This window comes from Artemia franciscana, chromosome 13 (assembly GCF_032884065.1).
Source record: "Artemia franciscana chromosome 13, ASM3288406v1, whole genome shotgun sequence".
Lineage (NCBI taxonomy): Eukaryota > Metazoa > Arthropoda > Branchiopoda > Anostraca > Artemiidae > Artemia > Artemia franciscana.
In genome coordinates, this window is record NC_088875.1 from 34,933,992 (window position 1) to 34,958,709 (window position 24,718).

General features: G+C 35.0%; 1 protein-coding gene across 1 annotated transcript in view; it reads left to right on the forward strand.

The window, feature by feature from the left end:
* The window catches only part of LOC136034306 (tyrosine-protein phosphatase Lar-like), a gene marked incomplete in the record, with an annotated part of 449,438 nt that overhangs the window by 296,516 nt on the left and 128,204 nt on the right, over positions 1-24,718 (forward strand). Inside the window, 3 exon segments of the mRNA XM_065715442.1 lie at positions 913-1,276; positions 15,709-15,990; positions 20,054-20,446. Coding sequence (XP_065571514.1) covers positions 913-1,276; positions 15,709-15,990; positions 20,054-20,446 — 1,039 coding nt within the window.

Below are 24,718 nucleotides of genomic sequence, written 5' to 3' on the forward strand. Positions count from 1 at the left end.
TCTCTTTATCTTCAGAACGCGTCCTATCCATCTCAACCTTTCTCTCATCATAGCCTTAGAAAGCGGGATTGAACCACATTTTTCGTTTAACTCTCGTAAAGCACTATTTTACTGAGGATTGCTATATATCATATAGCCGAAATATTTGCTTAGATTTCATGTTGGTTATTTATTTCGTCTTCTTAAATTAAAAAAAAAATCTATTTCATTTTACATCTTTATTAATCGGTGCTGGAAAACAGAGGACTTTTTATGGGAGAAATGGGGGGGGGGGTCTCCGGCTATCGTAAAAGAATATAAGCCTTTTTTTCTTTTTTTTTACTGATTGAAACTCAAATCAACCGGGATTATGAAACACAAAAATAACAGCTTGAGAAATACAATATTTCTTTCAGTATTGTTTCAAGCGGTTTGGTCTCTCGCATCACTAGGTCTTCGCACCAATTCATTAATCCTCATACCGTCTGACCAAGATTATGAAATCTACTAAAATCTGCTATGCTGACAAAGGTTACGAAATTGAAATAAAATAATTATAAAACAAAAGATCCACAAGCTACACCCATTTCTGATTAAGAGAGCGATATATATCATAACGCTATGAGAAGAAAGTTTTGTGCTTTGTGTTGCTGGTTTTAATCCCCTTTGATCTCAACATTTCTCATGGTTGCGCCAAACACAAAAGTATGTAGGTACTATGTTGGGCAGCCTCTTCAAATTAGACATGTTAGATTAATTAGACATGTCATTAAATCTCTTCAAATTAGACATGTGGCTAAAAACCCACTTGAGGAATTTTCCTTGTTTTCTAATTAATTTTCATATATGAGAAACTGTTTTTGGGTACTGCGATATGTACTTTTAATTTATGATTAACTTGAGCTTGAATTCATTAATTGAAATTTATTTCAGATTTCAAACTGCTGACGTAATGGCCGTCCAATGGGATCATCCGATTCCGGAACACCGTAATGGAAAAATTATTATGTACACCGTATTCTTCAACAAAAGAGTTGAAAATAGTGTCCCTATTGAAAGAAATACAACAGGATTGAAAGCGGTGTTTCCGAATCTTGAGGAAAATATTGAATACGAGTTTCGAATTCGAGCCTTAACCTCTAAGGGCCCTGGACCTTATAGTGAGCGAATAATTGTTAGAACTGAAAGGGAATTGGTTCGTGCTCCAATGAATATCAGAGCCATAGCAACGTCATACAATACATTAGAAGTATGGTGGGAAATGGTGCCATCACGTGGCAAAGTTATTGGGTATCAGGTATGAAGTAAATTTTAACGTTTTAGGTTTGATTTATATAATTATATAACAGAATTTATATATCCTCAGTAAAAGCAACTATCGTCGAAAATATCTTACATCCAATAAAGAACAATAAGTGTTAGAATAAAAGAACAATAAGTGTTATGACTATTAAAGCAAGTTTGATGTCTAACAACGATATCTACTAAGCTCCAAACTCTTCGTTTTCTTTTTTAAGGTATTCGGATTGTTATATATACAATATATACACAAATATTTTTTACTTTTTACTTTTTTACCGGTTTTTTGCTCTTTACGCCATTTGATGTCTTTTCGTACTGAATCTTTTCAAAGATATTTAAGTATTAAAGTAAGTCCAATTCCTAACTACGATTTCTACTAAGATTCAAACTTTTGGTTTTCTTTTTTAAGGTTTGTGAATTGTCAAAATTCCTTGTCCCTTCTCCCTTGTCAAATTAGAGAATCATCGTTTGTAATAATTGCAAATTTTCGTTTTTTGCGCATTCTTACTGACATTATATAACTGGTTGCATTCAAAAAGGTTTTCGAATTGTCAAAATTCCTTGTCCCTTCTCCCTTGTCAAATTAGAGAATCATCGTTTGTAATAATTGCAAATTTTCGTTTTTTGCACCTTCTTACTGACATTATATAACTGGTGGCGTTCAAAAAGGTTTTCTTTTTAAGGTTTTGAATTGTTTTAATCCCTTGTAAAAATATATACAAATATTTTTGAAATTACCAATACGATAGTAATATAAAATTGCTGCATAAGTTGGTATAGAAATAATACGATAGTAATATAAAATTGCTGCATAAGTTGGTATAGAACAAATACGAGAGTAATATGAAATTGCTACAAAATCCCCAATTCGATATAGAATCAACACCACAGCAATATAAAATCACTGTAAAATTTAGTATAGAACGAATATGCCAGTACCATAAAGACTGACATTTAATATGCTAGTAATACAAAATTCTTCCACAATTTGGTATAGAACCAATAGTATAATAATATAAGATTTTTGCATCAAGGAGGCACACTCGTGCCTCTGTAAAGAGGCGAACCACGACAATGTTAAGCGATCTTCGGTTCCAGTGGTCGCAGAGGGATGGGGAGGGATGCATTTCGTAGCCCGAGCTCCAACTAAGAAACCTGCCAAATTTCATCCCCCTCCGACTTTTCCTTCATGGGGAAAATCTGGCCGAAAGTTTCGACCCACCAACCCCAGCCCCCCTTTAACGTTGTCTGATCGGGCTGAAATTCACAAGTTAAGGTTCCCTACGGCCCAGGAGCTTATCCGCGAAATTTCAGCTCGATCCGATAACTCCTTCCCTGTTTTCCAGAAACCACGCATTAGCCACTTAATTAACCCATTTCAAGGAGGCACACTCGTGCCTCTATAAAGAGGCGACACACGACAATGTTAAGCGATCTTCGGTTCCAGTGGTCGCAGACGGATGGGGAGGGATGCATTTCGTAGCCCGAGCTCCAACTAAGAAACCTGCAAAATTTCATCCCCCTCCAACTTTTTCTTCATGGGGAAAATCTGGCCGAAAGTTTCGACCTGTCAACCCAAGCCCCCCTTTAACGTTTTCCGATCGGGCTGAAATTCACAAGTTAAGGTCCCCTAGGGCCCAGGAGCTTATCCGCGAAATTTCAGCTTGATCCGATAATTCCTTCCCTGTTTTCCAGAAACCACGCATAGCCACTTAAAATTCATTTACTTTTTTTTCCTAGACGCCTACAGGTCACATCCGACATCGGATCTGGGTGTACGAAGACTCATTCGATGCGGAATTCTCCGAGTAATTTTCCTGGAAAGTTTCGTAGGAAAATCTTAACCCCCCGAAAGTTTCGACCCTCCAACCCCCCCACCCCTTTTAACGTTGTCCGATCGGGCTGAAATTCACAAGTTAAGGTCCCCTACGGCCCAGGAGCTTATCCGCGAAATTTCAGCTCGATCCGGTAACTCCTTCCCTGTTTTCCAGAAACCACCCATTAGCTATTTAAATTAACGGATTTCTCTCCATAAGAGCCCATGTTAATTTGAAATTTTTAAAAGCTATTGAGAAGCTATATTTACACACATGCAAGTTATTAGCTCAGTTGGTAGAGCGTGAGACTTTTAATCCTCGGGTCAAGGGTTCAAGTCCCTTACGGGCGGTTTTTTTTCACAACATCAAAAAAATTTTGATAACACCTGGACAGCTTATCATTTGAGAGATAACAGAATATTAGCTTCTTATGAGCAAAAGAAACATTTCGGTCATTCTATCTATTTTTTTTCTATTTTATAAAATGATTTAAAAGCGGGGGGGGGGGGGCGGCAGCCACCCAAGTTCCTCTCCTAATTCCTGTACGAGGAGTACAGGAATTATTAAATTACATCCACCATGGATTGTAGAAAAACGTACAGAAATAATATGAAAAAAACTTCGTTTTCTTAAAGAGTTAAAGAGGCTGCGTCCCAAAGTCGAACCTTAAAACGTACAGGAATTAGAAGAGGCAGTTGGGGGGCTGCCGCCCCCCAAACCCCCAGCTTTTAAAGACTCTTTTGTACAGGTTTTTTTTGGGGGGGGGGACTTCATTGTTACTAATTACTAGTTTCGGCGCAATGGTTCTCCTGTCCTCTTGTGTTTAACATTTTTCGAAGTTATTCCATTATTCATTCATTTCAATGTTTTGTTAATTAAAAGAGGGCCTTTCCGAAGCCAAGAGCTGGGGGTTAGCAAAAAAACAAAAAACCTGTACAAAAGAGTCTTTAAAAGCTGGGGGTTTGGGGGGCGGCAGCCCCCAACTGCCTCTCCTAATTCCTGTACGTTTTAAGGTTCGACTTTGGGACGCAGCCTCTTTAACTCTTTAAGAAAACGAAGTTTTTTTCATATTATCAAGGAGGCACACTCGTGCCTCTATAAAGAGGCGACACACGACAGTGTTAAGCGATCTTCGGTTCCAGTGGTCGCAGACGGATGGGGAGGGATGCATTTCGTAGCCCGAGCCCCAACTAAGAAACCTGCAAAATTTCATCCCCCTCCAACTTTTTCTTCATGGGGAAAATCTGGCCGAAAGTTTCGACCTGTCAACCCAAGCCCCCCTTTAACGTTGTCCGATCGGGCTGAAATTCACAAGTTAAGGTCCCCTAGGGCCCAGGAGCTTATCCGCGAAATTTCAGCTTGATCCGATAACTCCTTCCCTGTTTTCCAGAAACCACGCATAGCCACTTAAAATTCATTTACTTTCTTTTTCGCCACGCCTACAGGTCACATCCGACATCGGATCTGGGTGTACGAAGACTCATTCGATGCGGAATTCTCCGAGTAAGTGCCCATGAAAGTTTCGTAGGAAAATCTTAACCCCCCGAAAGTTTCGACCCTCCAACCCCTCACCCCTTTTAACGTTGTCCGATCGGGCTGAAATTCACAAGTTAAGGTCCCCTACGGCCCAGGAGCTTATCCGCGAAATTTCAGCTTGATCCGATAACTCCTTCCCTGTTTTCCAGAAACCACCCATTAGCTATTTAAGTTAACGGATTTCTCTCCATAAGAGCCCATGTTAATTTGAAATTTTTAAAAGCTATTGAGAAGTTATATTTATACACATGCAAGTTATTAGCTCAGTTGGTAGAGCGTGAGACTTTTAATCCTCTGGTCAAGGGTTCAAGTCCCTTACGGGCGATTTTTTTTCACAACATCAAAAAAATTTTGATAACACCTGGACAGCTTATCATTTGAGAGATAACAGAATATTAGCTTCTTATGAGCAAAAGAAACATTTCGGTCATTCTATCTATTTTTTTTTCTATTTTATACAATGATTTAAAAGCGGGGGTGGGTTCCTCTCCTAATTCCTGTACGAGGAGTACAGGAACTATTAAATTACATCCACCATGGATTGTAGAAAAACGTACAGAATTAATATGAAAAAAAATTAAACCTGTACAAAAGAGTCTTTAAAAGCGGGGGGTTTGCCTCTCCTAATAGTCTTCTTATAGTCCTAATAGTCTAATAGTCCCATGTTAATTTTTGAAATTCTTAAAAGTTACGAATATCAACATTCAAGTACATCAAAATAATCAGCTCGGCACGGCGAGAATGACTGCAAGCATCATAAAAATCCAGCTCCATTCCAGAAAAATTTTTGATAACACCTGGACAGCTTATCATTTGAGAGATAACAGAATATTAGCTTCTTATGAGCAAAAGAAACATTTCGGTCATTCTATCTATTTTTTTTCTATTTTATACAATGATTTAAAAGCGGGGGGGGGGGCGGCAGCCACCCAAGTTCCTCTCCTAATTCCTGTACGAGGAGTACAGGAATTATTAAATTACATCCACCATGGATTGTAGAAAAACGTACAGAAATAATATGAAAAAAACTTCGTTTTCTTAAAGAGTTAAAGAGGCTGCGTCCCAAAGTCGAACCTTAAAACGTACAGGAATTAGAAGAGGCAGTTGGGGGGCTGCCGCCCCCCAAACCCCCAGCTTTTAAAGACTCTTTTGTACAGGTTTTTTGTTTTTTTGCTAACCCCCAGCTCTTGGCTTCGGAAAGGCCCTCTTTTAATTAACAAAAAATTGAAATGAATGAATAATGGAATAACTTCGAAAAATGTTAAACACAAGAGGACAGGAGAACCATTGCGCCGAAACTAGTAATTAGTAACAATGAAGTCCCCCCCCCCCCCAAAAAAAACCTGTACAAAAGAGTCTTTAAAAGCTGGGGGTTTGGGGGGCGGCAGCCCCCCAACTGCCTCTTCTAATTCCTGTACGTTTTAAGGTTCGACTTTGGGACGCAGCCTCTTTAACTCTTTAAGAAAACGAAGTTTTTTTCATATTATCTCCATAAGAGCCCATGTTAATTTGAAATTTTTAAAACATATTTAAAAGTTATACTTACACGCATGCAGGTGGTTAGCTCAATCGGTAGAGTGTGGGACTTTTAATCCTCGGGTCAAGGGTTCAAGTCCTTTATCGGGCGGTTTTTTTTCACAAAAAAAATTATTATTAAATTACATCCACCATGGATTGTAGAAAAACGTACAGAAATAATATGAAAAAAACTTCGTTTTCTTAAAGAGTTAAAGAGGCTGCGTCCCAAAGTCGAACCTTAAAACGTACAGGAATTAGGAGATGCAGTAGGGGGGCTGCCGCCCCCCAAACCCCCCGCTTTTAAAGACTCTTTTGTACAGGTTTTTTGTTGTGTCTGGGAAACAGTTTCAATAATTATGTTAAAATGTAAATGGAGTGGACCCCCCACAACAAAAAACCTGTACAAGAGAGTCTTTAAAAGCGGGGGGTTTGGGGGGCGGCAGCCCCCCAACTGCCTCTCCTAATTCCTGTACGTTTTAAGGTTCGACTTTGGGACGCAGTCTCTTTAACTCTTTAAGAAAACGAAGTTTTTTTTCCATATTATAGGTTGGTATAGAACCATTACGAGAGTAATATAAAATTGTTGCATAAGTTGGTATAGAACCAGTACGAGATTAATATGAAATTGATCTTTCTTTTTTAAGGTTTTTGAATTGTCAAAATTCCTTGTCCCCTCCCTTGTCAAATAAGAGAATCATCGTTTGTAATAATTGCAAATTTTCGTTTTTTGTGCCTTCTCACTGACATTATATAACTGGTTGGGTTCAAAAAGGTTATCTTTTAAGTTTTTGCATTGTTTTAATCCCTTGTTAAAATATATGTAAATATTTTTGAAATTACCAGTTTTTTGCTCTTTTCGCAATTTAATGCCTTTTCATACTGAGTTCTTTTCAAATATATTTGATTATTGAAGCTCTTCCGATTTCTAACAACAACATGTTCTAAGCTTGAAACTTTTTGTTGTCTTTTTTGAGGTTTTTGAATTGTTGTAATCCCTTGTCAAAATAAAGAATCATCATTTGCAATAACTGTAAATTTTCTTTTTTTGGCCCTTACTACTGACATTGTATAACTGGATGCGTTCAAACCTGTAAGCTTAATCACGTAGCGAGTTGATTTTATCAGACAAAAAATAAACTATATTTAAGAATATCAGACTAATATTCTTGAGACTGATATGTTGTCTGTGATTGATAGAGTTTTTCTCGTTTTATTCTGACTAACACTTTTAGTTCTTTATTGGATGTAAGATTTTTTTTCGACGATAGTTGTTTTTACTGAGAATATATAAATTCTTTAAATTAAAATTTACTTATGTTTAATTCATTTTTCTATCTTTTCTGGATTAGATCCTGAAAACGGCTTTCTGCGCCCTTTAATACCTCATGAAATTCAAATTTTCATGAATTCTATGAAACAGACAAAAAGTTGTTTCCCTCAGCTGTTTTTTGAAAGAATAAAAAATTACATTTTTTTATTCGTAAGCCAAACGACCTTGTAGATTCTTTATGAAAAGTGGCCGCTTTCACAAAATTATATTTGACTAGGGGATTTTTTAAAATAAAGATTTGTTTGAAAAACTAAGAAGGAACATAATGATTTTCTCCTGCTGTTTTTGACAGAAATAGATAAGAACTGGAGACAGGCGTTGAAATTTGCTAGATTACGCTTCATAGGGGTTTTTGTAGAAAACTATAACTCTTTTGACAACTGTTCCTCTTTTTCAGTATTGTAGTGAAAGCTTTCTAAATTGAACACTCGGTAGAAAGCATTATAGTTCTTTATGTTACAGCTACTTCTTTCTTTTTCTGACAATGCTATTAAGTTGACAATAGTAGTGTCGACAATATAATACTAAAAAAATGACATCACTGACAATATTGCTGACTTGAATATTTAAATTTTAAATACTACTGAACTGTCAAAATGTGTTTCAAGTTTTTTAAAATTAGTCTTAACATTTCCCTTAATAAAGATACCGGAGTCTTTCGGTTTGAAGTTATCGGTTTGACAGTTATAGGAAAAGTAAGTAATTTTGGCATTATCGACGTTGTCAGTCGGAATAATCCCTACCGAAGTTGGCCAATTCAACGGACATTGTGCTAATTATTGATAAAAAAAAAACAGTCGGGAAAAATGGCCAGCCAGTCGGTGAAATTCCCCCCCCCCCCTCAAAAAAAAATATTTTGGCTAGTAACGATTCTGAGTACATATACAAATTAAATTATATACAATCAGCCTTATCCTGTACATTACGAATTAATTTTACGTGATTTTCTCAAAGTAAAAGTCTTTGCAATGTCTTCATACGGAGCTTCCTAGCCATAACATGTTCTATGTGGATATTGACGTTGTCGGTTCGAATAATCCCTACCGAAGTTGGCCAATTCAAGCTATTTACTATGACAATAATATTGTCGGCAATATAATACTAGAAAATAATGACATTACTGACTCTATTGCTTATAGGAAAATTCAAATTGTAAATAACAAAACCGAAATGTCAAAATCAATTCGGTTTGTAAATTATAGTATTTTTCTCATAAAAAAAATCTTGAGGATTGAAGATGTAGTTCTATAAGAGGAGTAAGTAACCAGAACATTATTAATAATATCAGATTAGTCAGAATAATAGCTATGGCCGTCGGGCAGCTTAACAAATGCACATTATAGTATATTTTGTAGTATAAGAATTCTGACGCTGTGTTGTCAAACACAGTGTTAACTACTCTGTTGAGTGGGTGGTTTTCATGCCTCCTATTTTCTTATCCGGTTTTCTAGAGAAAGTTTTCTAAATTGAAAACCCTGTAGAGAATATTATTGTTCTTTATATTCCAGCTTCTTGTTCTTTTCTCTTGACTTTGCTATTATCTTGACAATAGTACTTTCGATGATATAATGCTGATAAATAATGCGAGTACTGACAATATTGCGGGTATTTAAATTTAAGCTTTAAGTTATATTGGACTCAAAAATCGATTTGTTTCATATGTATAAAATTAGTCTCAGGACTATTCTTTCGTAAATAAAGGCCCAGAAATCTTTGGATTTCTAGTTATTGTAATGCTATGGTAAAAAGTAAGTGATCTGGGTCTTATTAACAGTGTCGGCCCAGGCATAATAGTGCTTACCGAAGTTGGCCAATTTAAGCTTTTTAGGAAAATGTTTTTTTTTCTTCTTTTTCAAGGAGAATATGGACGTTTGGACCAATTCTAACGATGATGGGAGGGGGCGATGTATTGTATTTGTATCTACAGGGTAAAACGCGACAAAATGAGCAAAATTGTACGGGAAGCTGCTTTTGTTTTTTTATTAGGTGTCACTTGGACTTCGGTAGACAATGAAAAAAGTGTTATTATTAAGCGTTATGGCTCCGGTGCCCCATGATTTATTTTTGAAATGCGTGTTTTAATGATGTTCGTTCTGTGTGTTAACCTAACAACTAATAGTTATATAATTTATAAGACTAACAGTATGTCAGAAGCTATTTTTGTGCCACCAATTAAGCGCCTATGACAAGGAAATGGGGCTTCCTAAGAGACGGGAATGGCCCCTTCTGTTTTTGAGATTCTTATATTGAGATCCTTCGAAATCCAGATCTTCTGATCCCACTGCTTCCGTTACATTTTCTTATATTTTCCATAGAATCTTCCCACTTGCAAAGCCTTTTCACTACTCACCCCCCCCCGTCCTCCCACCCTCCAAAATAACTTCTTCCGTTTATGTTAGTCCGAAAGCTAAATACTGGTAATATCTTTCTCCTTTTTTGCCAGTTGATTTTGGCAAACTGTTCTTACTTCTCTGATTTCTCTCTTTTTTACACGAAGCGATAATTTCTTAGATTCAGTTCAAAATCAAGGAATTCTGAAAGGGGAAAGTTTTGTGGAAAAAAAAAGAATGCACACTAACAATTATAAAATCTCGAATGTTTTGATCTATAAGTTTGCTATTTAACAGTGAGACAGTTTGTGTCCTAATTTTGTGTTTGGGGGATCCATAACTTTGTCGGGGGAGGGATTGGGATCCTTTCCCTTGGAATTACAACATACACCCAAACGGATATTCAGGTATAAATCACACCTGGCAGGAATTAAGATTTAGTGTCCTACTTGTCTTATTTTAGGGTCACAACTCCTTTCCCGATGCTATCTCTATGCGGACTAAGGCCTCATACTTATGTTATTACCAGATGTGCCAGAACAGGCTGCAAGATTTAGCATCATATTGGGGGGGAAGTTGATTTCCACCATGAAACTTTTGGATTTTAGACCTGATCTTACCTCTATAGGGGGAGGGGAGGCTGAATTCTTCTCCCATTGGAAAATAAAATTGATGCTAGATTAGGTGTGTCTCCTATGCGTCTATTAAAAGACCATATCCCCTTTTGAAAACATAAGATCATTGATTGGTTTCTTATTTCGCATTAACTATTTTGTGCTATTGGCGGTTAATCTAGATTTGTCTTCTGCTAACTTGTCTGTCCCTTTTTGTTTGGATTATCTGTTTGTCATCCTCTTTTTGTTTCTTTTAAGGCCAATAAATACTGCTTGAGAAATGCAGTAACGTTGACTTGTCGCCTTTTTGTTGTCAAGAACGTGAGCTCGGAAGGTTTTTTAGTTTTCAAACGAGTCCCTAGTAATAACTCCTTGTAGTATGGTTGTGTGGTTCTTGGTTGTATGGTTGTATGGTTGTATGGTTCACGGTTGTATGGTTGTGTGTAGTATGTAGTATGGTTCTAATTGAATCAAGGCTTCTTGAAACAAGGTTTCAAATTGTCAGGAAAATACAACAGCATAATCCTTTCGAGTAAATATAGGGAGTTTACATATATTTTGTTTTGTTTTCTTTAAACTATACCTTAATTTTTAATATCTTTTCTTTGGCTTATTTAACAGTTGAGTTTACTTTTATTTTGATTCCTCTTTCATGAGGTTGAATAGTTTCCTAAATTCTTCTTTGGAATTGTGGAAAGGGAAAACCAGGGATCCTTTACTTTAACTTCTCTTTGCTTAATTAAGAGTAACCTCTTGATTATATAAAAGCATGGGGCAACAATTACAGAAGTAGATGAACAAGTTGGTAATGTATTTTCTGCTTTCTCTTTTTCAGGGCTCGGTTTACTTGAATATTGATTTTGTTAGGAAAAAGTATGCTATTTAAAACACGTTTTAGGTAATGGAGGACAACTTATTTGCGTCAAGTTTTACCCGAAAGCTAAGAGCATATCCCTCATTATTTCAAAAAAGGGGCTATTGTGCTGCTAAAAATCCTTGTATCTATATCCGCTATTTGTATTTGCAGAGGTCGTGGCGTTTATTCCCCAGCTTCATAGTCAGACTTAGTCGGACTGGTCAGTCTTGGGGCCGTCCCTCACCTTCCCCCCATTTTCCTTTGTACACCACTTAGGTCCAGTAGTATGTCACCAAACTGGAAAAAAATCTTTTGACGCTACCCTATATCCCCGGGAAATTTATTGGAGATACCCAGGGGTAGAGGCAATGACTGGACGAAAGAAATGTCTAGTACCTTTAAATGAAAGACTACCGAACAAGAACTATATTATACAATAAAGGAAAAGTTGACTAATTTTTCGATTTTTCTTTTTAATTCAATATCAAGTCAAAAACCATGTTTTTTTTTTCAATTGATAATCTACCGAAACTTGAGACAGGTCCTTTTTCCGGCACGAAGTGTGTTAAGTTACGCAGGGACTTATGGGGATTAAGCCCTTGTGTAGCCCTTTTGTTGGGTTTAGCAAATAGATTAAGGGTATTAGTAAATTAAAGGGAGAAACTTTGGATACTTTGAACATTGACTATTATTTGAGAAAAGTCGTCGGAGGATTCTTGTCATTAGAAGTTATTCCAACTCTTTTTTTTCCTTGTATCGCTATTGAATTATGTGTGTACTTTGACATGTTATGCCTTTATTTTACTAGATAAAAAAACAAGTTTTTTTTTAACTGAAAGTAAGGAGCGACATTAAAACTTAAAACGGACAGAAATTACTCCGTACATGAAAGGGGTTGTTCCCTCCTCAACGCCCCGCTCTTTACGCTACAGTTTACTCCTTCTCTCAACTCTACTTTTTAAAACAGTAAAAGACTTTAGCGTAAAGAGCGGGGCATTGAGGAGGGAACAGCCCCTTTCATATAGAGAGTAATTTCTGTTCGTTTTAAGTTTTAATGTCACTTCTTACCTTCAGTTTAAAAAAAAAACTTGTTTTTTTTTATTTAATTTCTGAACGATTTTGAACTACTGCGTGTATTGATTTTGGCTCTCCGCACATGAATAATTAAAACAAAATTTGGCTAAATGGCTTTCTCATTGTTTTGATAGAACGATTTTGAGAAAAAAGGGGCGGGGGAGTAGGCCTAGTTACCCTCCGATTTTTTGATTATTTAAATTGGCAACTAGAACTTTTAATTTTTTACGAACATTTTTATTAGTAAAAATATACCTATCTTACGAATTAACTCCGTAACGAACTTCTATATTCGTATGTTTGTATTGCGTATATGACGGGGGTTCACCCCCTCGTCAATACCTCGCTCTTTATACTAAAGCTAAAATGTTGTCCCAATTCCTTAAGAATGACCCCTGAATCACAAAGGCCGTAGAATAAATAGTTGAAATTAATAAAATTACTGTAGCGTAAAGATTAAGGTAGAAGGTGAATCTTTCATATGCGCAGTAATTTTTGTTCATTTTAAGTTTTTAAGCTGCTCCTTGGTTTCAGTTGAAAAAACTTTTTCATCTTTTTTTTTTAATGCTAAAAAATCCTGCACCCCCTTCATGGAAATTCTCTTCCACCATGACAAATTCCTCTATGCAAAGTTCCCTCGCATAAACCCGTCCCCTCATCTCCTCCCCCAACCAAAAAAATCCCCCTGAAAACGTCTGTATACTTCCCAATTACCATTACAATATGTAAACACTGGTCAAAGTTTGTAACTTGCAATCTCTCCCACGGGGATTTTGGGGGAGTAAGGCGTCCCCAAAGACATAGTTATTAGGTTTTCGACTATGCTGAATAAAATGGCTATCTCAAAATTTTGATCTAGTGACTTTGAGAAAACATGAGCGTGGGAGGGGGCCTAGGTGCCCTCCAACTTTTTCGGTTACTTAAAAAGGGCACTAGAACTTTTAATTTCCCGTTAGAATGAGCCCTCTTGCGACATTCTATGACCACTGGGTCGATACGACCACCCCTGGAGAAAAACCCCAAAAAACAAACAAATAAACTCGCATCTGTGATCTGTCTTGTGGCAAAAATACAAAGTACCACATTTTTTTAGATAGCTGCTTGAAACTTAGGGTTCTCTGATAGGGTTGTATAGGGTTCTCTACTGTAGGGTTCTCTGATACTCTAAATCTGATGGTGTGATTTTCGTTAAGATTCTATGACTTTTAAGGGATGTTTCCCCCTATTTTCTAAAGTAGCAGGCAAATTTTCTCAGGTTCGTAATTTTTGATGGCAAAGTCTAAACTTGATGAAACTTGTATGTTTAAAATCAGCATTAAAATGGCATTCTTTTAATGTAACTATTGTTATAAAAATTCCGTTTTTTAGAGTTTTGGTTACTATTAAACCAGGTCGCTCCTGACTACAGTTCGTTATCACGAACTGTTCGATAGTATTCTATGTCGGGTTTTATGATGGTCCCACTTGATGTTTCTTTTTTTTAAATGAAAAAAGAAATTAAATATAAATAAAATAAAAAAAAATGTGCTTACTTATGTCAAACGATATAACTTATACATGAATTAGATTACTAAATCTTTTTATTAAAATATACTTTTTGGTCATAATTTGTATATATTTTTTTATTCATATAATTTTTTATTTAGTATTTAAAATCTATAAAAAAGCAAAGGAAAAATAAACAAAGTCAAGTTTACTTAAAAATAGAGCAAAACAAATCTGACTAATTGGCAAATCTAGATCTAAAAAATACAGGAAGAAAATAATAAAATGCTTTAAAAGTTTTTTTAAGCAGTTTATATGTTCTGAAAGACCCAGACAAAAGTTCGAAGATCTAAAATCTTGAGGAATAAATTAGTTATGCATGGGCGATAAATCCCTGTCCATGGAATGTCCAAACTTTATAATTATTTTGTTGTTTTTTTCCTATAATTGGCTCTGATAATTCAAGAGCCGTTCTGTTAAAAGACATAAATTTTTCAGACGATCAGAAAAGCTAGACAAATGTGTATTAGTTTTTCAACTAAAAATAAGAATTTCCAACGTAAGGCAACAAAAATAAGCTCGTTAAATGTTGTCAACAATCAGTTGATTGTACAAAGAAAGTTTTCTTTAGACGTCGAAGATGCGGTAAAAGCTGTTTAGATGTCAGAAGCTCCATTTGTTAACTTTTTCTACGAATGCGAAAAGGGAATGTAAAGGATTTTGGATTTTTTTTTTTTTTTTTTTTTTTAGACTTCTTTAGAGCTAAAAAGTACATAAAAACGTGTGAACTAATTGATGGAGCCTTCTGAGTATAAGAATCTTAGCTATTAATCCTATCTTAACAAATACATTTGACCGTCATATCGACCAGATAGATATGACGCCATATCACATAACGTCTTTTAAGTTATTGCTGCAAAAATGTATATTTATTTGCCGTTTTAGGACCCCCACCCCTGCTTGTAGGGGCCTCTGATGCACACCACACATGAAATAAATTCTTACGGTACTGCCCGACTTTTTTTCTTTTTTCACACTTCACTTTCGCCTTTTTGGAAAAGGATTTTGTAAAGAATGATTTTGTAAAGGATTTTGTAAAGGAATGTAAAGGATTTTGGATTTTTTTTCAACTTCTTTAGAGCTAAAAAGTACATAAAAACGTATGAACTAATTGATGGAGCCTTCTGAGTATAAGAATCTTAGCTATTAATCCTATCTTATCAAATACATTTGACCGTCATATCGACCAGATAGATATGACGTCATATCGCATAACGTCTTTTAAGTTATTGCTGTAAAAATGTATATTTATTTGCCTTTTTAGGACCCCCACCCCTGCTTGTAGGGGCCTCTGATGCACACCACACATGAAATAAATTTTTACGGTACTGCCCGACTTTTTTTCTTTTTTCACACTTCACTTTCGCCTTTTTGGAAAAGGATTTTGTGAAGAATGATTTTGTAAAGGATTTTGTAAAGGAATGTAAAGGATTTTGGATTTTTTTTTTCAACTTCTTTAGAGCTAAAAATTACATAAAAACGTATGAACTAATTGATGGAGCCTTCTGAGTATAAGAATCTTAGCTATTAATCCTATCTTAACAAATACATTTGACCGTCATATCGATCATATAGATATTGCGTTATATCACATAACGTCTTTTAAGTTATTGCTGCAAAAATGTATATTTATTTGCCTTTTTAGAACCCCCACCCCTACTTGTAGGGGCCTCTGATGCACACCACACATGACATAAAATTTTACGGTACTACCCGACTTTTTTTCTTTTTTCACACTTCAGTTTTTAATGAAAATATCCTCTGAAGATAATCATTGAATTGTATTATGAGACATGTACCGTTTAAGGTATTTTATGCCATGACACCCGTGGAGGACTTGGACGAATGGTCGCAAAAAGGCGTTCCTGTTACCCATTCAGCAGAGTTGACAGGTCTTGAAAGAAACAGCCAATATGCCATCACTGTTGCCGCTAGAACCAAATCCGGCTTTGGAAGATTATCTGAAAAAGTGACAGTGACATTAAAGCCTGAAGAAGTCCCCAAGGATTTAAGAACTCATGATGTTCATACGCATGGGTTCTCTTTGTCATGGCAACAACCGATTCGATTAAAGCCAGTTGGATACAAGGTAATTTAATGAAGCCTTTTTTATTATTTTTAGCAAATAGTAAATACTTGATTGGCTAAATAGAGAAATACAGTTTGTTTCTCCTCCCTTTTGCGTTTTGTCGCCCTTTTTCTTTCGCTTTCATTTTGCTATTTTGTTATTTTTCAAAATTTGTTATTTAGTATGATTTTGTATAATCAAGCTCTCATCAAGCTTGAAAGGCTTTTTGCAAAAGTTCTCCAAAATCTGTTTTCAAAATTGATAGCACCTACAATTTTTTTTTTGCTTCTGTAGTGACTGTCGTAACGTAACACAGATTTACACATAACTCAAAATTTTAAGTAGTAACTCAATATTTCAAAATTTAAAAAACGTAGAGTTCCAGTCTACTTAGCAGTGCCTACTTCTCGGGCAAAACTTTCTTCGTAAGATTGTGTAACTTAGCGTAATGTTTTAGTTTACGCTTGTGTGAAAGAACCATCATTAAATTGAACCGACTGAACTAAATTTTTGAGCAGAAGGTACAACCAGACAAGTGTCAATCAAAAAGTGTTAAATCTTTTAGGTGTCCATTCTTATGTTCGTTGGTATTTATTCATCATATCTAGGTGGTATTTTTGGTTAAACAGATTTACTAACAGGAATCAGAACAGTACTTTCTGAGGAAATTTTACGGCTCAAAAATCTAGCCTTTGAGGTCAAGTAATAGCATCTGCATTATAGAATTATAGATTACGGATTATAGATTATAGAATTACTTCAAGTGAAATCTGTCGACCGACAGGCAAAATTAGATAAAAGCAACTCTATGGTATGCAGGATTATGAAAATAGGGGAAAAATTGCTTGTCCTCCTTGAAACAAAATTTTAAATCGCCTTGCCCTTTCTCTCTCCTGTAACAATACTTTCCTGAATGTTTTAAGTGATCCACCAGTCGTCACACAAAGCAGGGTAGGCTCATGAAAACTATAACTTTGAAAACATCTATTCACAAGTTGAAAAGATTCTCCTCCCCTCCTTCCTATATTTTCCACAAACAAACCAAACATAGGACTCGAACCCATGACCTCGAGATCGGGAGTCTAATTTTTTTTTTATCATCTGAACCTGTCACCTTTGATATTTTGTTTCACACCTTTTACGAATTTACGGGTTTTGTTTAGTCTTAACAGCACTGAACTATAAAAACTAGGTCTTTATCGAGTAGTTTTTTTTTTTTTTTTTTTTTTTTTTTTTTTTTTTTTTTTTTTTTTTTTTTTTTTTTTTTTTTTTTTTTTTTTTTTTTTTTTTTTGTCTGTTAACATTTAAATAGCGATAAAAGTGCTGCTATTTTTTCCAAACTCTTACCGACTACATGCTAGTTGTAAGACTATTTCACTTGGTCTATATGGTAAGTATCGTAGCACAAGTATATCGAAGTAAGTATTTCCTGGTATAAAATGGTAATCATAAGTTAAACTTCAGCATTATTAATATTTCCCGCTAATCACTAAAATCAGAATATCTTGACTAATAATCTTAATTCAAAAACGAATTTTATTCAATTGATTTAAAGTTAATAAATAAATGGTGAGGTAAATTTAATCTGTATAAAACACCAAAAAAAAATTAAAGAATATGTTAAAATGTAAATAAAAAACACCAAAAAATACAGTTTAAACAAGAACGAGTTTCCTTCTTCCTGGTCAAAATATATCTGAAAGGAATATTTTTGAACTATTTGTTTCATTGAATCCACGTTGAAATTCGACTATGTTACCAAGGCAACTATAATAATCTACTAATTTACTTCACAAAAAGGTGCTTCACAGATAAAAGCCGACTAAACTACTCCACGCCATCCCCTTATCTGTATTTAAAGAGCTAATGCTATAGGAATTTCCTTTTATTTCTGTTGTTCAACAGATTCAAAAGTTTGAAGCCAAAATCTTTACTTATTAATCTAGATTCACTAGATAAAATAAGGTTTCTAAATAAAAGTTTAAAAAGTGTGATTTAGAAGTAATAAAACAAATGGAATCAAATACAAGAAGAATGAAGGTAAATAACGCATTCAAATAACTCGGTTACATATTCGGAGATGAATTTGTGCTCTACGAAATACAAAATCTATGAATATAGAGAGATATATTAAAAAATCCAAATGTCAATTTTGAAAACACCAAAAAAAGGAAGGTAAGTAGCTCAAATTTACGTTAAGACACGTATGGGTTTTACGAAATACAAAGAATGAAGATACAGAAATAAATTGAAAATAGGGATCCTTCATGTTTTGAAAATATAAAGAAGTATGTAAATTGAAGGATGGGAATATAAAGAATCAAAATATGAGCACAAAAACTTACTTAACATGCCAGGAGACGAATTTAATTTGCAACATTTAATTTTCTCTTAGGCTTTTGGTCCGTTAATGCTGAAACTAATTGAAAATAAATGTAGAATATAAGTTGATTTTCTTAAATGGCCTTGTGCGTCAAATGACGATCGCTTTAATACGTTAGGCTCTTATACGTAAACGTTAATAGCATTACGTTACGTAGCGTTACGATACGTTACGTAACGTTAATACGTTACGTTAATAGCTATAATCACAATATACCCCAATATGTAAAAGTATGTATATATATGTTGCCGTGAATATCAGCAAATTGGTGAATGACCGAAATACCTATTTTTCTGCTTGGATTTGGTCAACGTTGCTAGTCAACTTTTTCAATCTAATGCAAGGCTCAACCAGATACAAACTAACATATTCTAACCTAACTTTAACTTTTACCATCATTGACTGAAAAGGCAGACTGGCAAAGCTAATTGAATCCAAGTAGAGAAAAAGAAATCAAAACATTCACCAGTTGACATTAAACAGACTTCGGACATTTGCGGTAATACACACACACACACACATATATATATATATATATATATATATATATATATATATATATATATATATATATATATATATATATATATATATATATATATATATATATATATATATATATATATATATACTGGATTGTAGCCAGGAATTTGGTCAGGGGGGAGGGCTAGACAGTCAAAAAATCAAAGATTAATAATAGATTTTCTTTCATTATAGACGTTGGAAACGGAATTGAATCTCGTTTGTTTTACAGCTTATTTTGTGTTGCACGAAAAATGTGCCACTTTCTACCAAATGCTGAAATATTGGTAAAATCACTATTTTAGTTCTCAGTTCAGGTCTGTTCTGATTTTGAATCCTGATGAGGAAGTTTTGAATTTTACTTTTTTTTTTATTTTATATTCTTACAACTTGTTGACTTTTTAGACCATGTAGCCTTTAATTGATATTCTGTTCAGCTGCTTGTCTCTTTATTCTTCTAAAAAAAAAAAAAAAAAAAATAAATAAAAATCGTTTTACTTAAATGTTAGCCTATGTTTCTTCTAATAAATTGAAGCATGGCGAGTCTCAATTTATAATCCTTTTTTAATATTCAATATATCATTTAATTTAATTCATATAAGTTTATTACGAGTCTCTCCCTTTTCTGATGTTAAAACCCCAAAGATCAAACTCCTTCCTGAGATCCTCAAAACAACCCCTATCTTGTTTCTTTATTTATTAAAAAGGTACAAAGAAGCTCATTCTCAGACATATTTCAGTTACTTAAAGGGTCCCACTTTTTAACTTTTCTATTCAGTGCTGTACTTCCTTTATTTCGTAGTATGGTAAGCAGATGATTAGATCGTTGAACGTTTGGACACGCGAAAAATTAGAGTTCAAACTGTGCTCCCCCCCCCCCTTTGGACGGTCATTAATCTAAATCAAAATATTGACGGACCTTAGATTGATTTGCATAAAACCCCAAAATCATCTAAAATGTTGTAGTTTGACTGGTGACCATTTACTTCTGCAAAAATTACTTGACGATGCAAGTAGGCTAAGCTTTTTCTTAGATCATGGCATTTTATTAGAACCTAGACCTTCATTTATCTCCCCCCCCCCCCTCCTCAAGTATGGCGTTGCTTTGAAGCTCTTTCCGAATAGCATCAAAAATGGATTCAACATCGTATTTTTTTTTAAGTATGTTATTTTTTATAGGTGACTTACGATGCAATAAAAGAGTTTGTTGACGCTCAGGGTATAACACAAACCGTTCACATACCAATGACCACAATAGATGTTCCAGCGCAAAACACCTCGATGACGTTAAACGATCTCACTCCATTCACGACCTATAACGTTAATGTCAGTGCTGTTGGATCTGACAAAAGCTATCGACCGCCTAGCCGTCTCACAGTAACCACTCAGATGGCAGCACCGTTGCCAATTGTAAATCCAGATTTTTACGGCGTTTTTGATGGTGAAGAAATTGGTGTTATATTACCTCAGGCGTCGGAAGAGTATGGACCTATTAGTCATTATTTCCTCGTTGTCGTACCAGAGGATAAGAAAAATATGAATAGGAATCCGGATACATTTTTAACTCACGAGGTAAAATACGTTCATAGGCATATTAATTGATTTTTTTTTATAGTTTAATTGTTAAAGCTCATTTAATAATTTAATAATTATTTCTTTTTTGATTAATTTGCTATTAATTTTGCTTTATCTGAGAGGGAGAATCTGTTTAAAAAAAAAAAAAAACAATACAAAAAAAAGAAACATTTGCAAAAAAAGCCTTATGGCTTGTTTGGCCATTTTTGAAACTACAAAACAAATCACTCATGAATGGATTCCCCCATAAAAACACGAAATAAGCCAAAAAAATCACCATTTAAAACCCTGTATTCTAATAATCAAATATAACAACACTATTCTATACTGTTTCCCTACTTAAGCTAAAAAAGAAAAATAATAATAAAAAAAGAAAATCATAAATGATAAATACCAAAACAATGGTCCCTAAGCAACCTACGAAAAGTCGGCCCATCAGTTTCTTGAACTGTATCATCAGGAAAAGACTCCCAAATAGAAGGAAGAACGTGGCAAATCGAAAATGCAGACCTTGTAGACCTTTTAATCGGTTTTCTAATGACTGACGAATAAATGTCTCATATGTAGGCTGATCTCTCTCAAACACGCCAATATAATATTCGAGTGCATTTCTATGCAATATATCAAACATCAAAAGAGCCGTATGAAAATTAAAAAGACGTGAAACTGGTAAAATATTAATTTCTTTATTACTATCTCTTACTGATATACAATTACCAGAATTAACAAGAACCTGAATCGCCGAGTTTTGGAGAGCATGTAATGACTTCAAATGTGTTTGAAAAGTAGATGACCACACCGAGCAACAATAAATCAAATAAGTGTAGATAATAGAAAAATATCAATCGAACTAACGCTCAATACTGTAAGATCCGACATTTAATTCCTTTAACCAAGGATAATAATCTGACGATCTAGAGGACATTGCCCAATGGGATTTCTTATAATTCAGCTTTAGGTGATTTGAAGATAGTTTCCTATCCTTTTTTTTGGGGGGGGGGGGGCACAAAACATATTCCAAGCAACTATAGTTTGCATATTGTATCCGCATATTAAGACGTGCAAACTGTTGCTTGAAGAATATGTTTACATATAATATTTTACGTATTAGGTTACATAATTTTATGTATTACATATTTTAAGGTTGTTCCTAATTTTGTTTCCACAAAATATTCTCTAACTACTATTACTTGTTTGCACATTTGAAGATGTGTAAAATATTACTTCAAGATTGTTTACACATTTGATGATTATTTTCTTCTTTTTTTGCATATAACATAATGTAACCACTTGCATATTGTTTGCACATTTAAAGACGTGCAAATATTGCCTGAAGATTGTTTGCACTTTGATGATTATTTTCTTTTTTTGCACGAAATACACTCTAACCAGCTATAAATTGCATATTGTTTGCACATTTGAAGTTTTGCGAAATATTACTTGAAGATTGTTTGTACATTTGATGATTGTTTCCTAATTTTGTTTGCGCAAGATATACCATGGCCAACTTTTACTTCGTTCTAGGTCAGCTGTTGTAACTTGTAATATGTTAAGTTTGAAAATCTAAACTTTGTAAGATTGAAGATACTGAACAATATTTTCATAATGAAAAGGCTATTCAAGCATAGAAGATTTATCTAAGGTCCGCAAGACTTAACTTTATTGTTTGGCCATAATTTTCGTCTATCGGCTTATTTTTCCAAGCTAATGATGACGTTGCCTTCAAACCAAGCTTCTAGGTTTAAATCTTGGCTAAGGAATATGAAACCCACCCAGAATCCTATTTACTTCCTTATAGAACTGCAAATATGTAATGCTTTAACTCACCCTCTTCAGTCACTTTCTGCGTTTTATTTTTATTGTCATACCTCAAATATAACAGCTTGGGATTAATCTCTGTAGGATTCTTCTTTTGGACAAGAGCATTACCCCTTGATAACTACTCTGCCCTTGCTTCTTCAAGCATTGCTTTTATCAAGCTTCTTCAAGCTTCAATGCTTTTATCAAGCCTTACCCCTTGATAACTCCTCTGTCCTTGCTTCTTCAAGCATTGCTTTTATCAAGCTTCTTCCAAGCTTTTATCAAGCATTTCACCTTGATAACTCCTCTGCCCTTGCTTCTCCAAGTATTGCTTTTATCAAGCTTCAATGCTTTTATGAAGTATTACCCCTTGATAACTTCTCTGCCATTGCTTCTTCAAGCAGTGTTTTTATAAAGCTTCTTCAAGCTTTTATCATCAGTTCACCTTGATATTTCCTCCGCCCTTGCTTCTTTAAGCATTGCTTTTATCAAGCCTCTTCAAGCTTCAATGCTTTTATCAAGCATTATCCCTTGATAACTCCTCTGCCCTTGCTTCTTCAAGCATTGCTTTTATCAAGCTTCAATGCTTTTATCAAACATTACCCCTTGATAACTTCTCTGCCCTTGCTTCTTCAAGCATTGCTTTTATCAAGCTTCTTCAGGCTTTTATCAAGCATTTCACCTTGATAACTCCTCCGCCCTTGCTTCTTTAAGCATTGCTTATATCAAACTTCTTCAAGCTTCAATGCTATTATCGAGAATTATCCCTTGATAACTCCTCTTCCCTTGCTTCTTCAAGCATTGCTTTTATCAAGCTTCTTCAAGCTTTTATCAAGCATTTCACCTTGATAACTCCTCTGCCCTTGCTTCTTCAAGCATTGCTTTTATCTAGCTTCTTCAAGCTTCAATGCTTTTATCAAGCGTCACCCCTTGATAACTCCTCTGTCCTTGCTTCTTCAAGCATTGCTTTTATCAAGCTTCTTCAAGCTTCAATGCTTTTATGAAGTATTACCCCTCGATAACTTCTCTGCCCTTGCTTCTTCAAGCATTGCTTTACCAAGCTTCTTCAGGCTTTAAAGCTTTTATCAAGCATTTCACCTTGATAACTCCTCCGCCCATGCTTCTTTAAGCATTGCTTTTATCAAACTTCTTCAAGCTTCAATGCTATTATCGAGCATTATCCCTTGATAAGTCCTCTGCCCTTACTTCTTCAAGCATTGCTTTTATCAAGCTTCTTCAAGCTTTTATCAAGCATTTCACCTTGATAACTCCTCTGCCCTTGCTTCTTCAAGCATTGCTTTTATCTAGCTTCTTCAAGCTTCAATGCTTTTATCAAGCGTCACCCCTTGATAACTCCTCTGTCCTTGCTTCTTCGAGCATTGCTTTTATCAAGCTTCTTTAAGCTTCAATGCTTTTATGAATTATTACCCCTCGATAACTTCTCTGCCCTTGCTTCTTCAAGCATTGCTTTATAATCTTGCTTTTATTGCTTTTATCAAGCTTCTTCAAGCTTTTATCAAGCATTTCACCTTGATAACTCCTCTGCCCTTGCTTCTTCAAGCATTGCTTTTATCTAGCTTCTTCAAGCTCCAATGCTTTTATCAAGCGTCACCCCTTGATAACTCCTCTGTCCTTGCTTCTTCGAGCATTGCTTTTATCAAGCTTCTTCAAGCTTCAACGCTTTTATGAAGTATTACCCCTCGATAAATTCTCTGCCCTTGCTTCTTCAAGCATTGCTTTACCAAGCTTCTTCAGGCTTCAAAGCTTTTATCAAGCATTTCACCCTGATAACTCCTTCACCAATGCCTCTTAAAGCATTGCTTTTATCTAGCTTCTTCTAGCTTCAATGCTTTTATCAAGCTTTACCCCGTGATAACTCCTCTGCCCTTGGTGTGTTGGCTTGAATTTTAGGTCCTACTCTCCCGATTCATAGAATTCTTCCTTCCAAATATCAACTACCAAAAAAGTATTTTCACTTGATTGTTTCTGGAAGTTTTTCAAAACCTCTTGACACTTTTTGGTAAACCCCTCACCTTCCTTTCTAATTTAATTGTTTGATAGAACACCAAGATGATCGAACAGTCTGTCTTCACTATCAGGTTTATGGTGAAAAAATGGGGTAGCTAAAGCCGTGTACACTACTCATTTTCTCGTCCCTTTTTTCCAAGAACGTCGAATATATACGCCCCTTTACAGTGTATAATAATATCTAAATATTATTGAAACTACGACTATCTTAGGCGCTATTTACTTGACATATTTACTTGAATAGTAGATAACTAGGAATTGATCTTGTGAAATAATCCCTTGAGTTGGTTTCTCGGGTTATCTCTGGAAAAATTTCCACGGTTACTATTTTTGGGGTTTATTTGTTTATATTCTTACATTTATTTAATCTTCAGAATTGGTCTTTGTCAGCTCCTATGAAATACAGCCAAGTAGCATCTACACTGTGCCTGAAGTCATGGA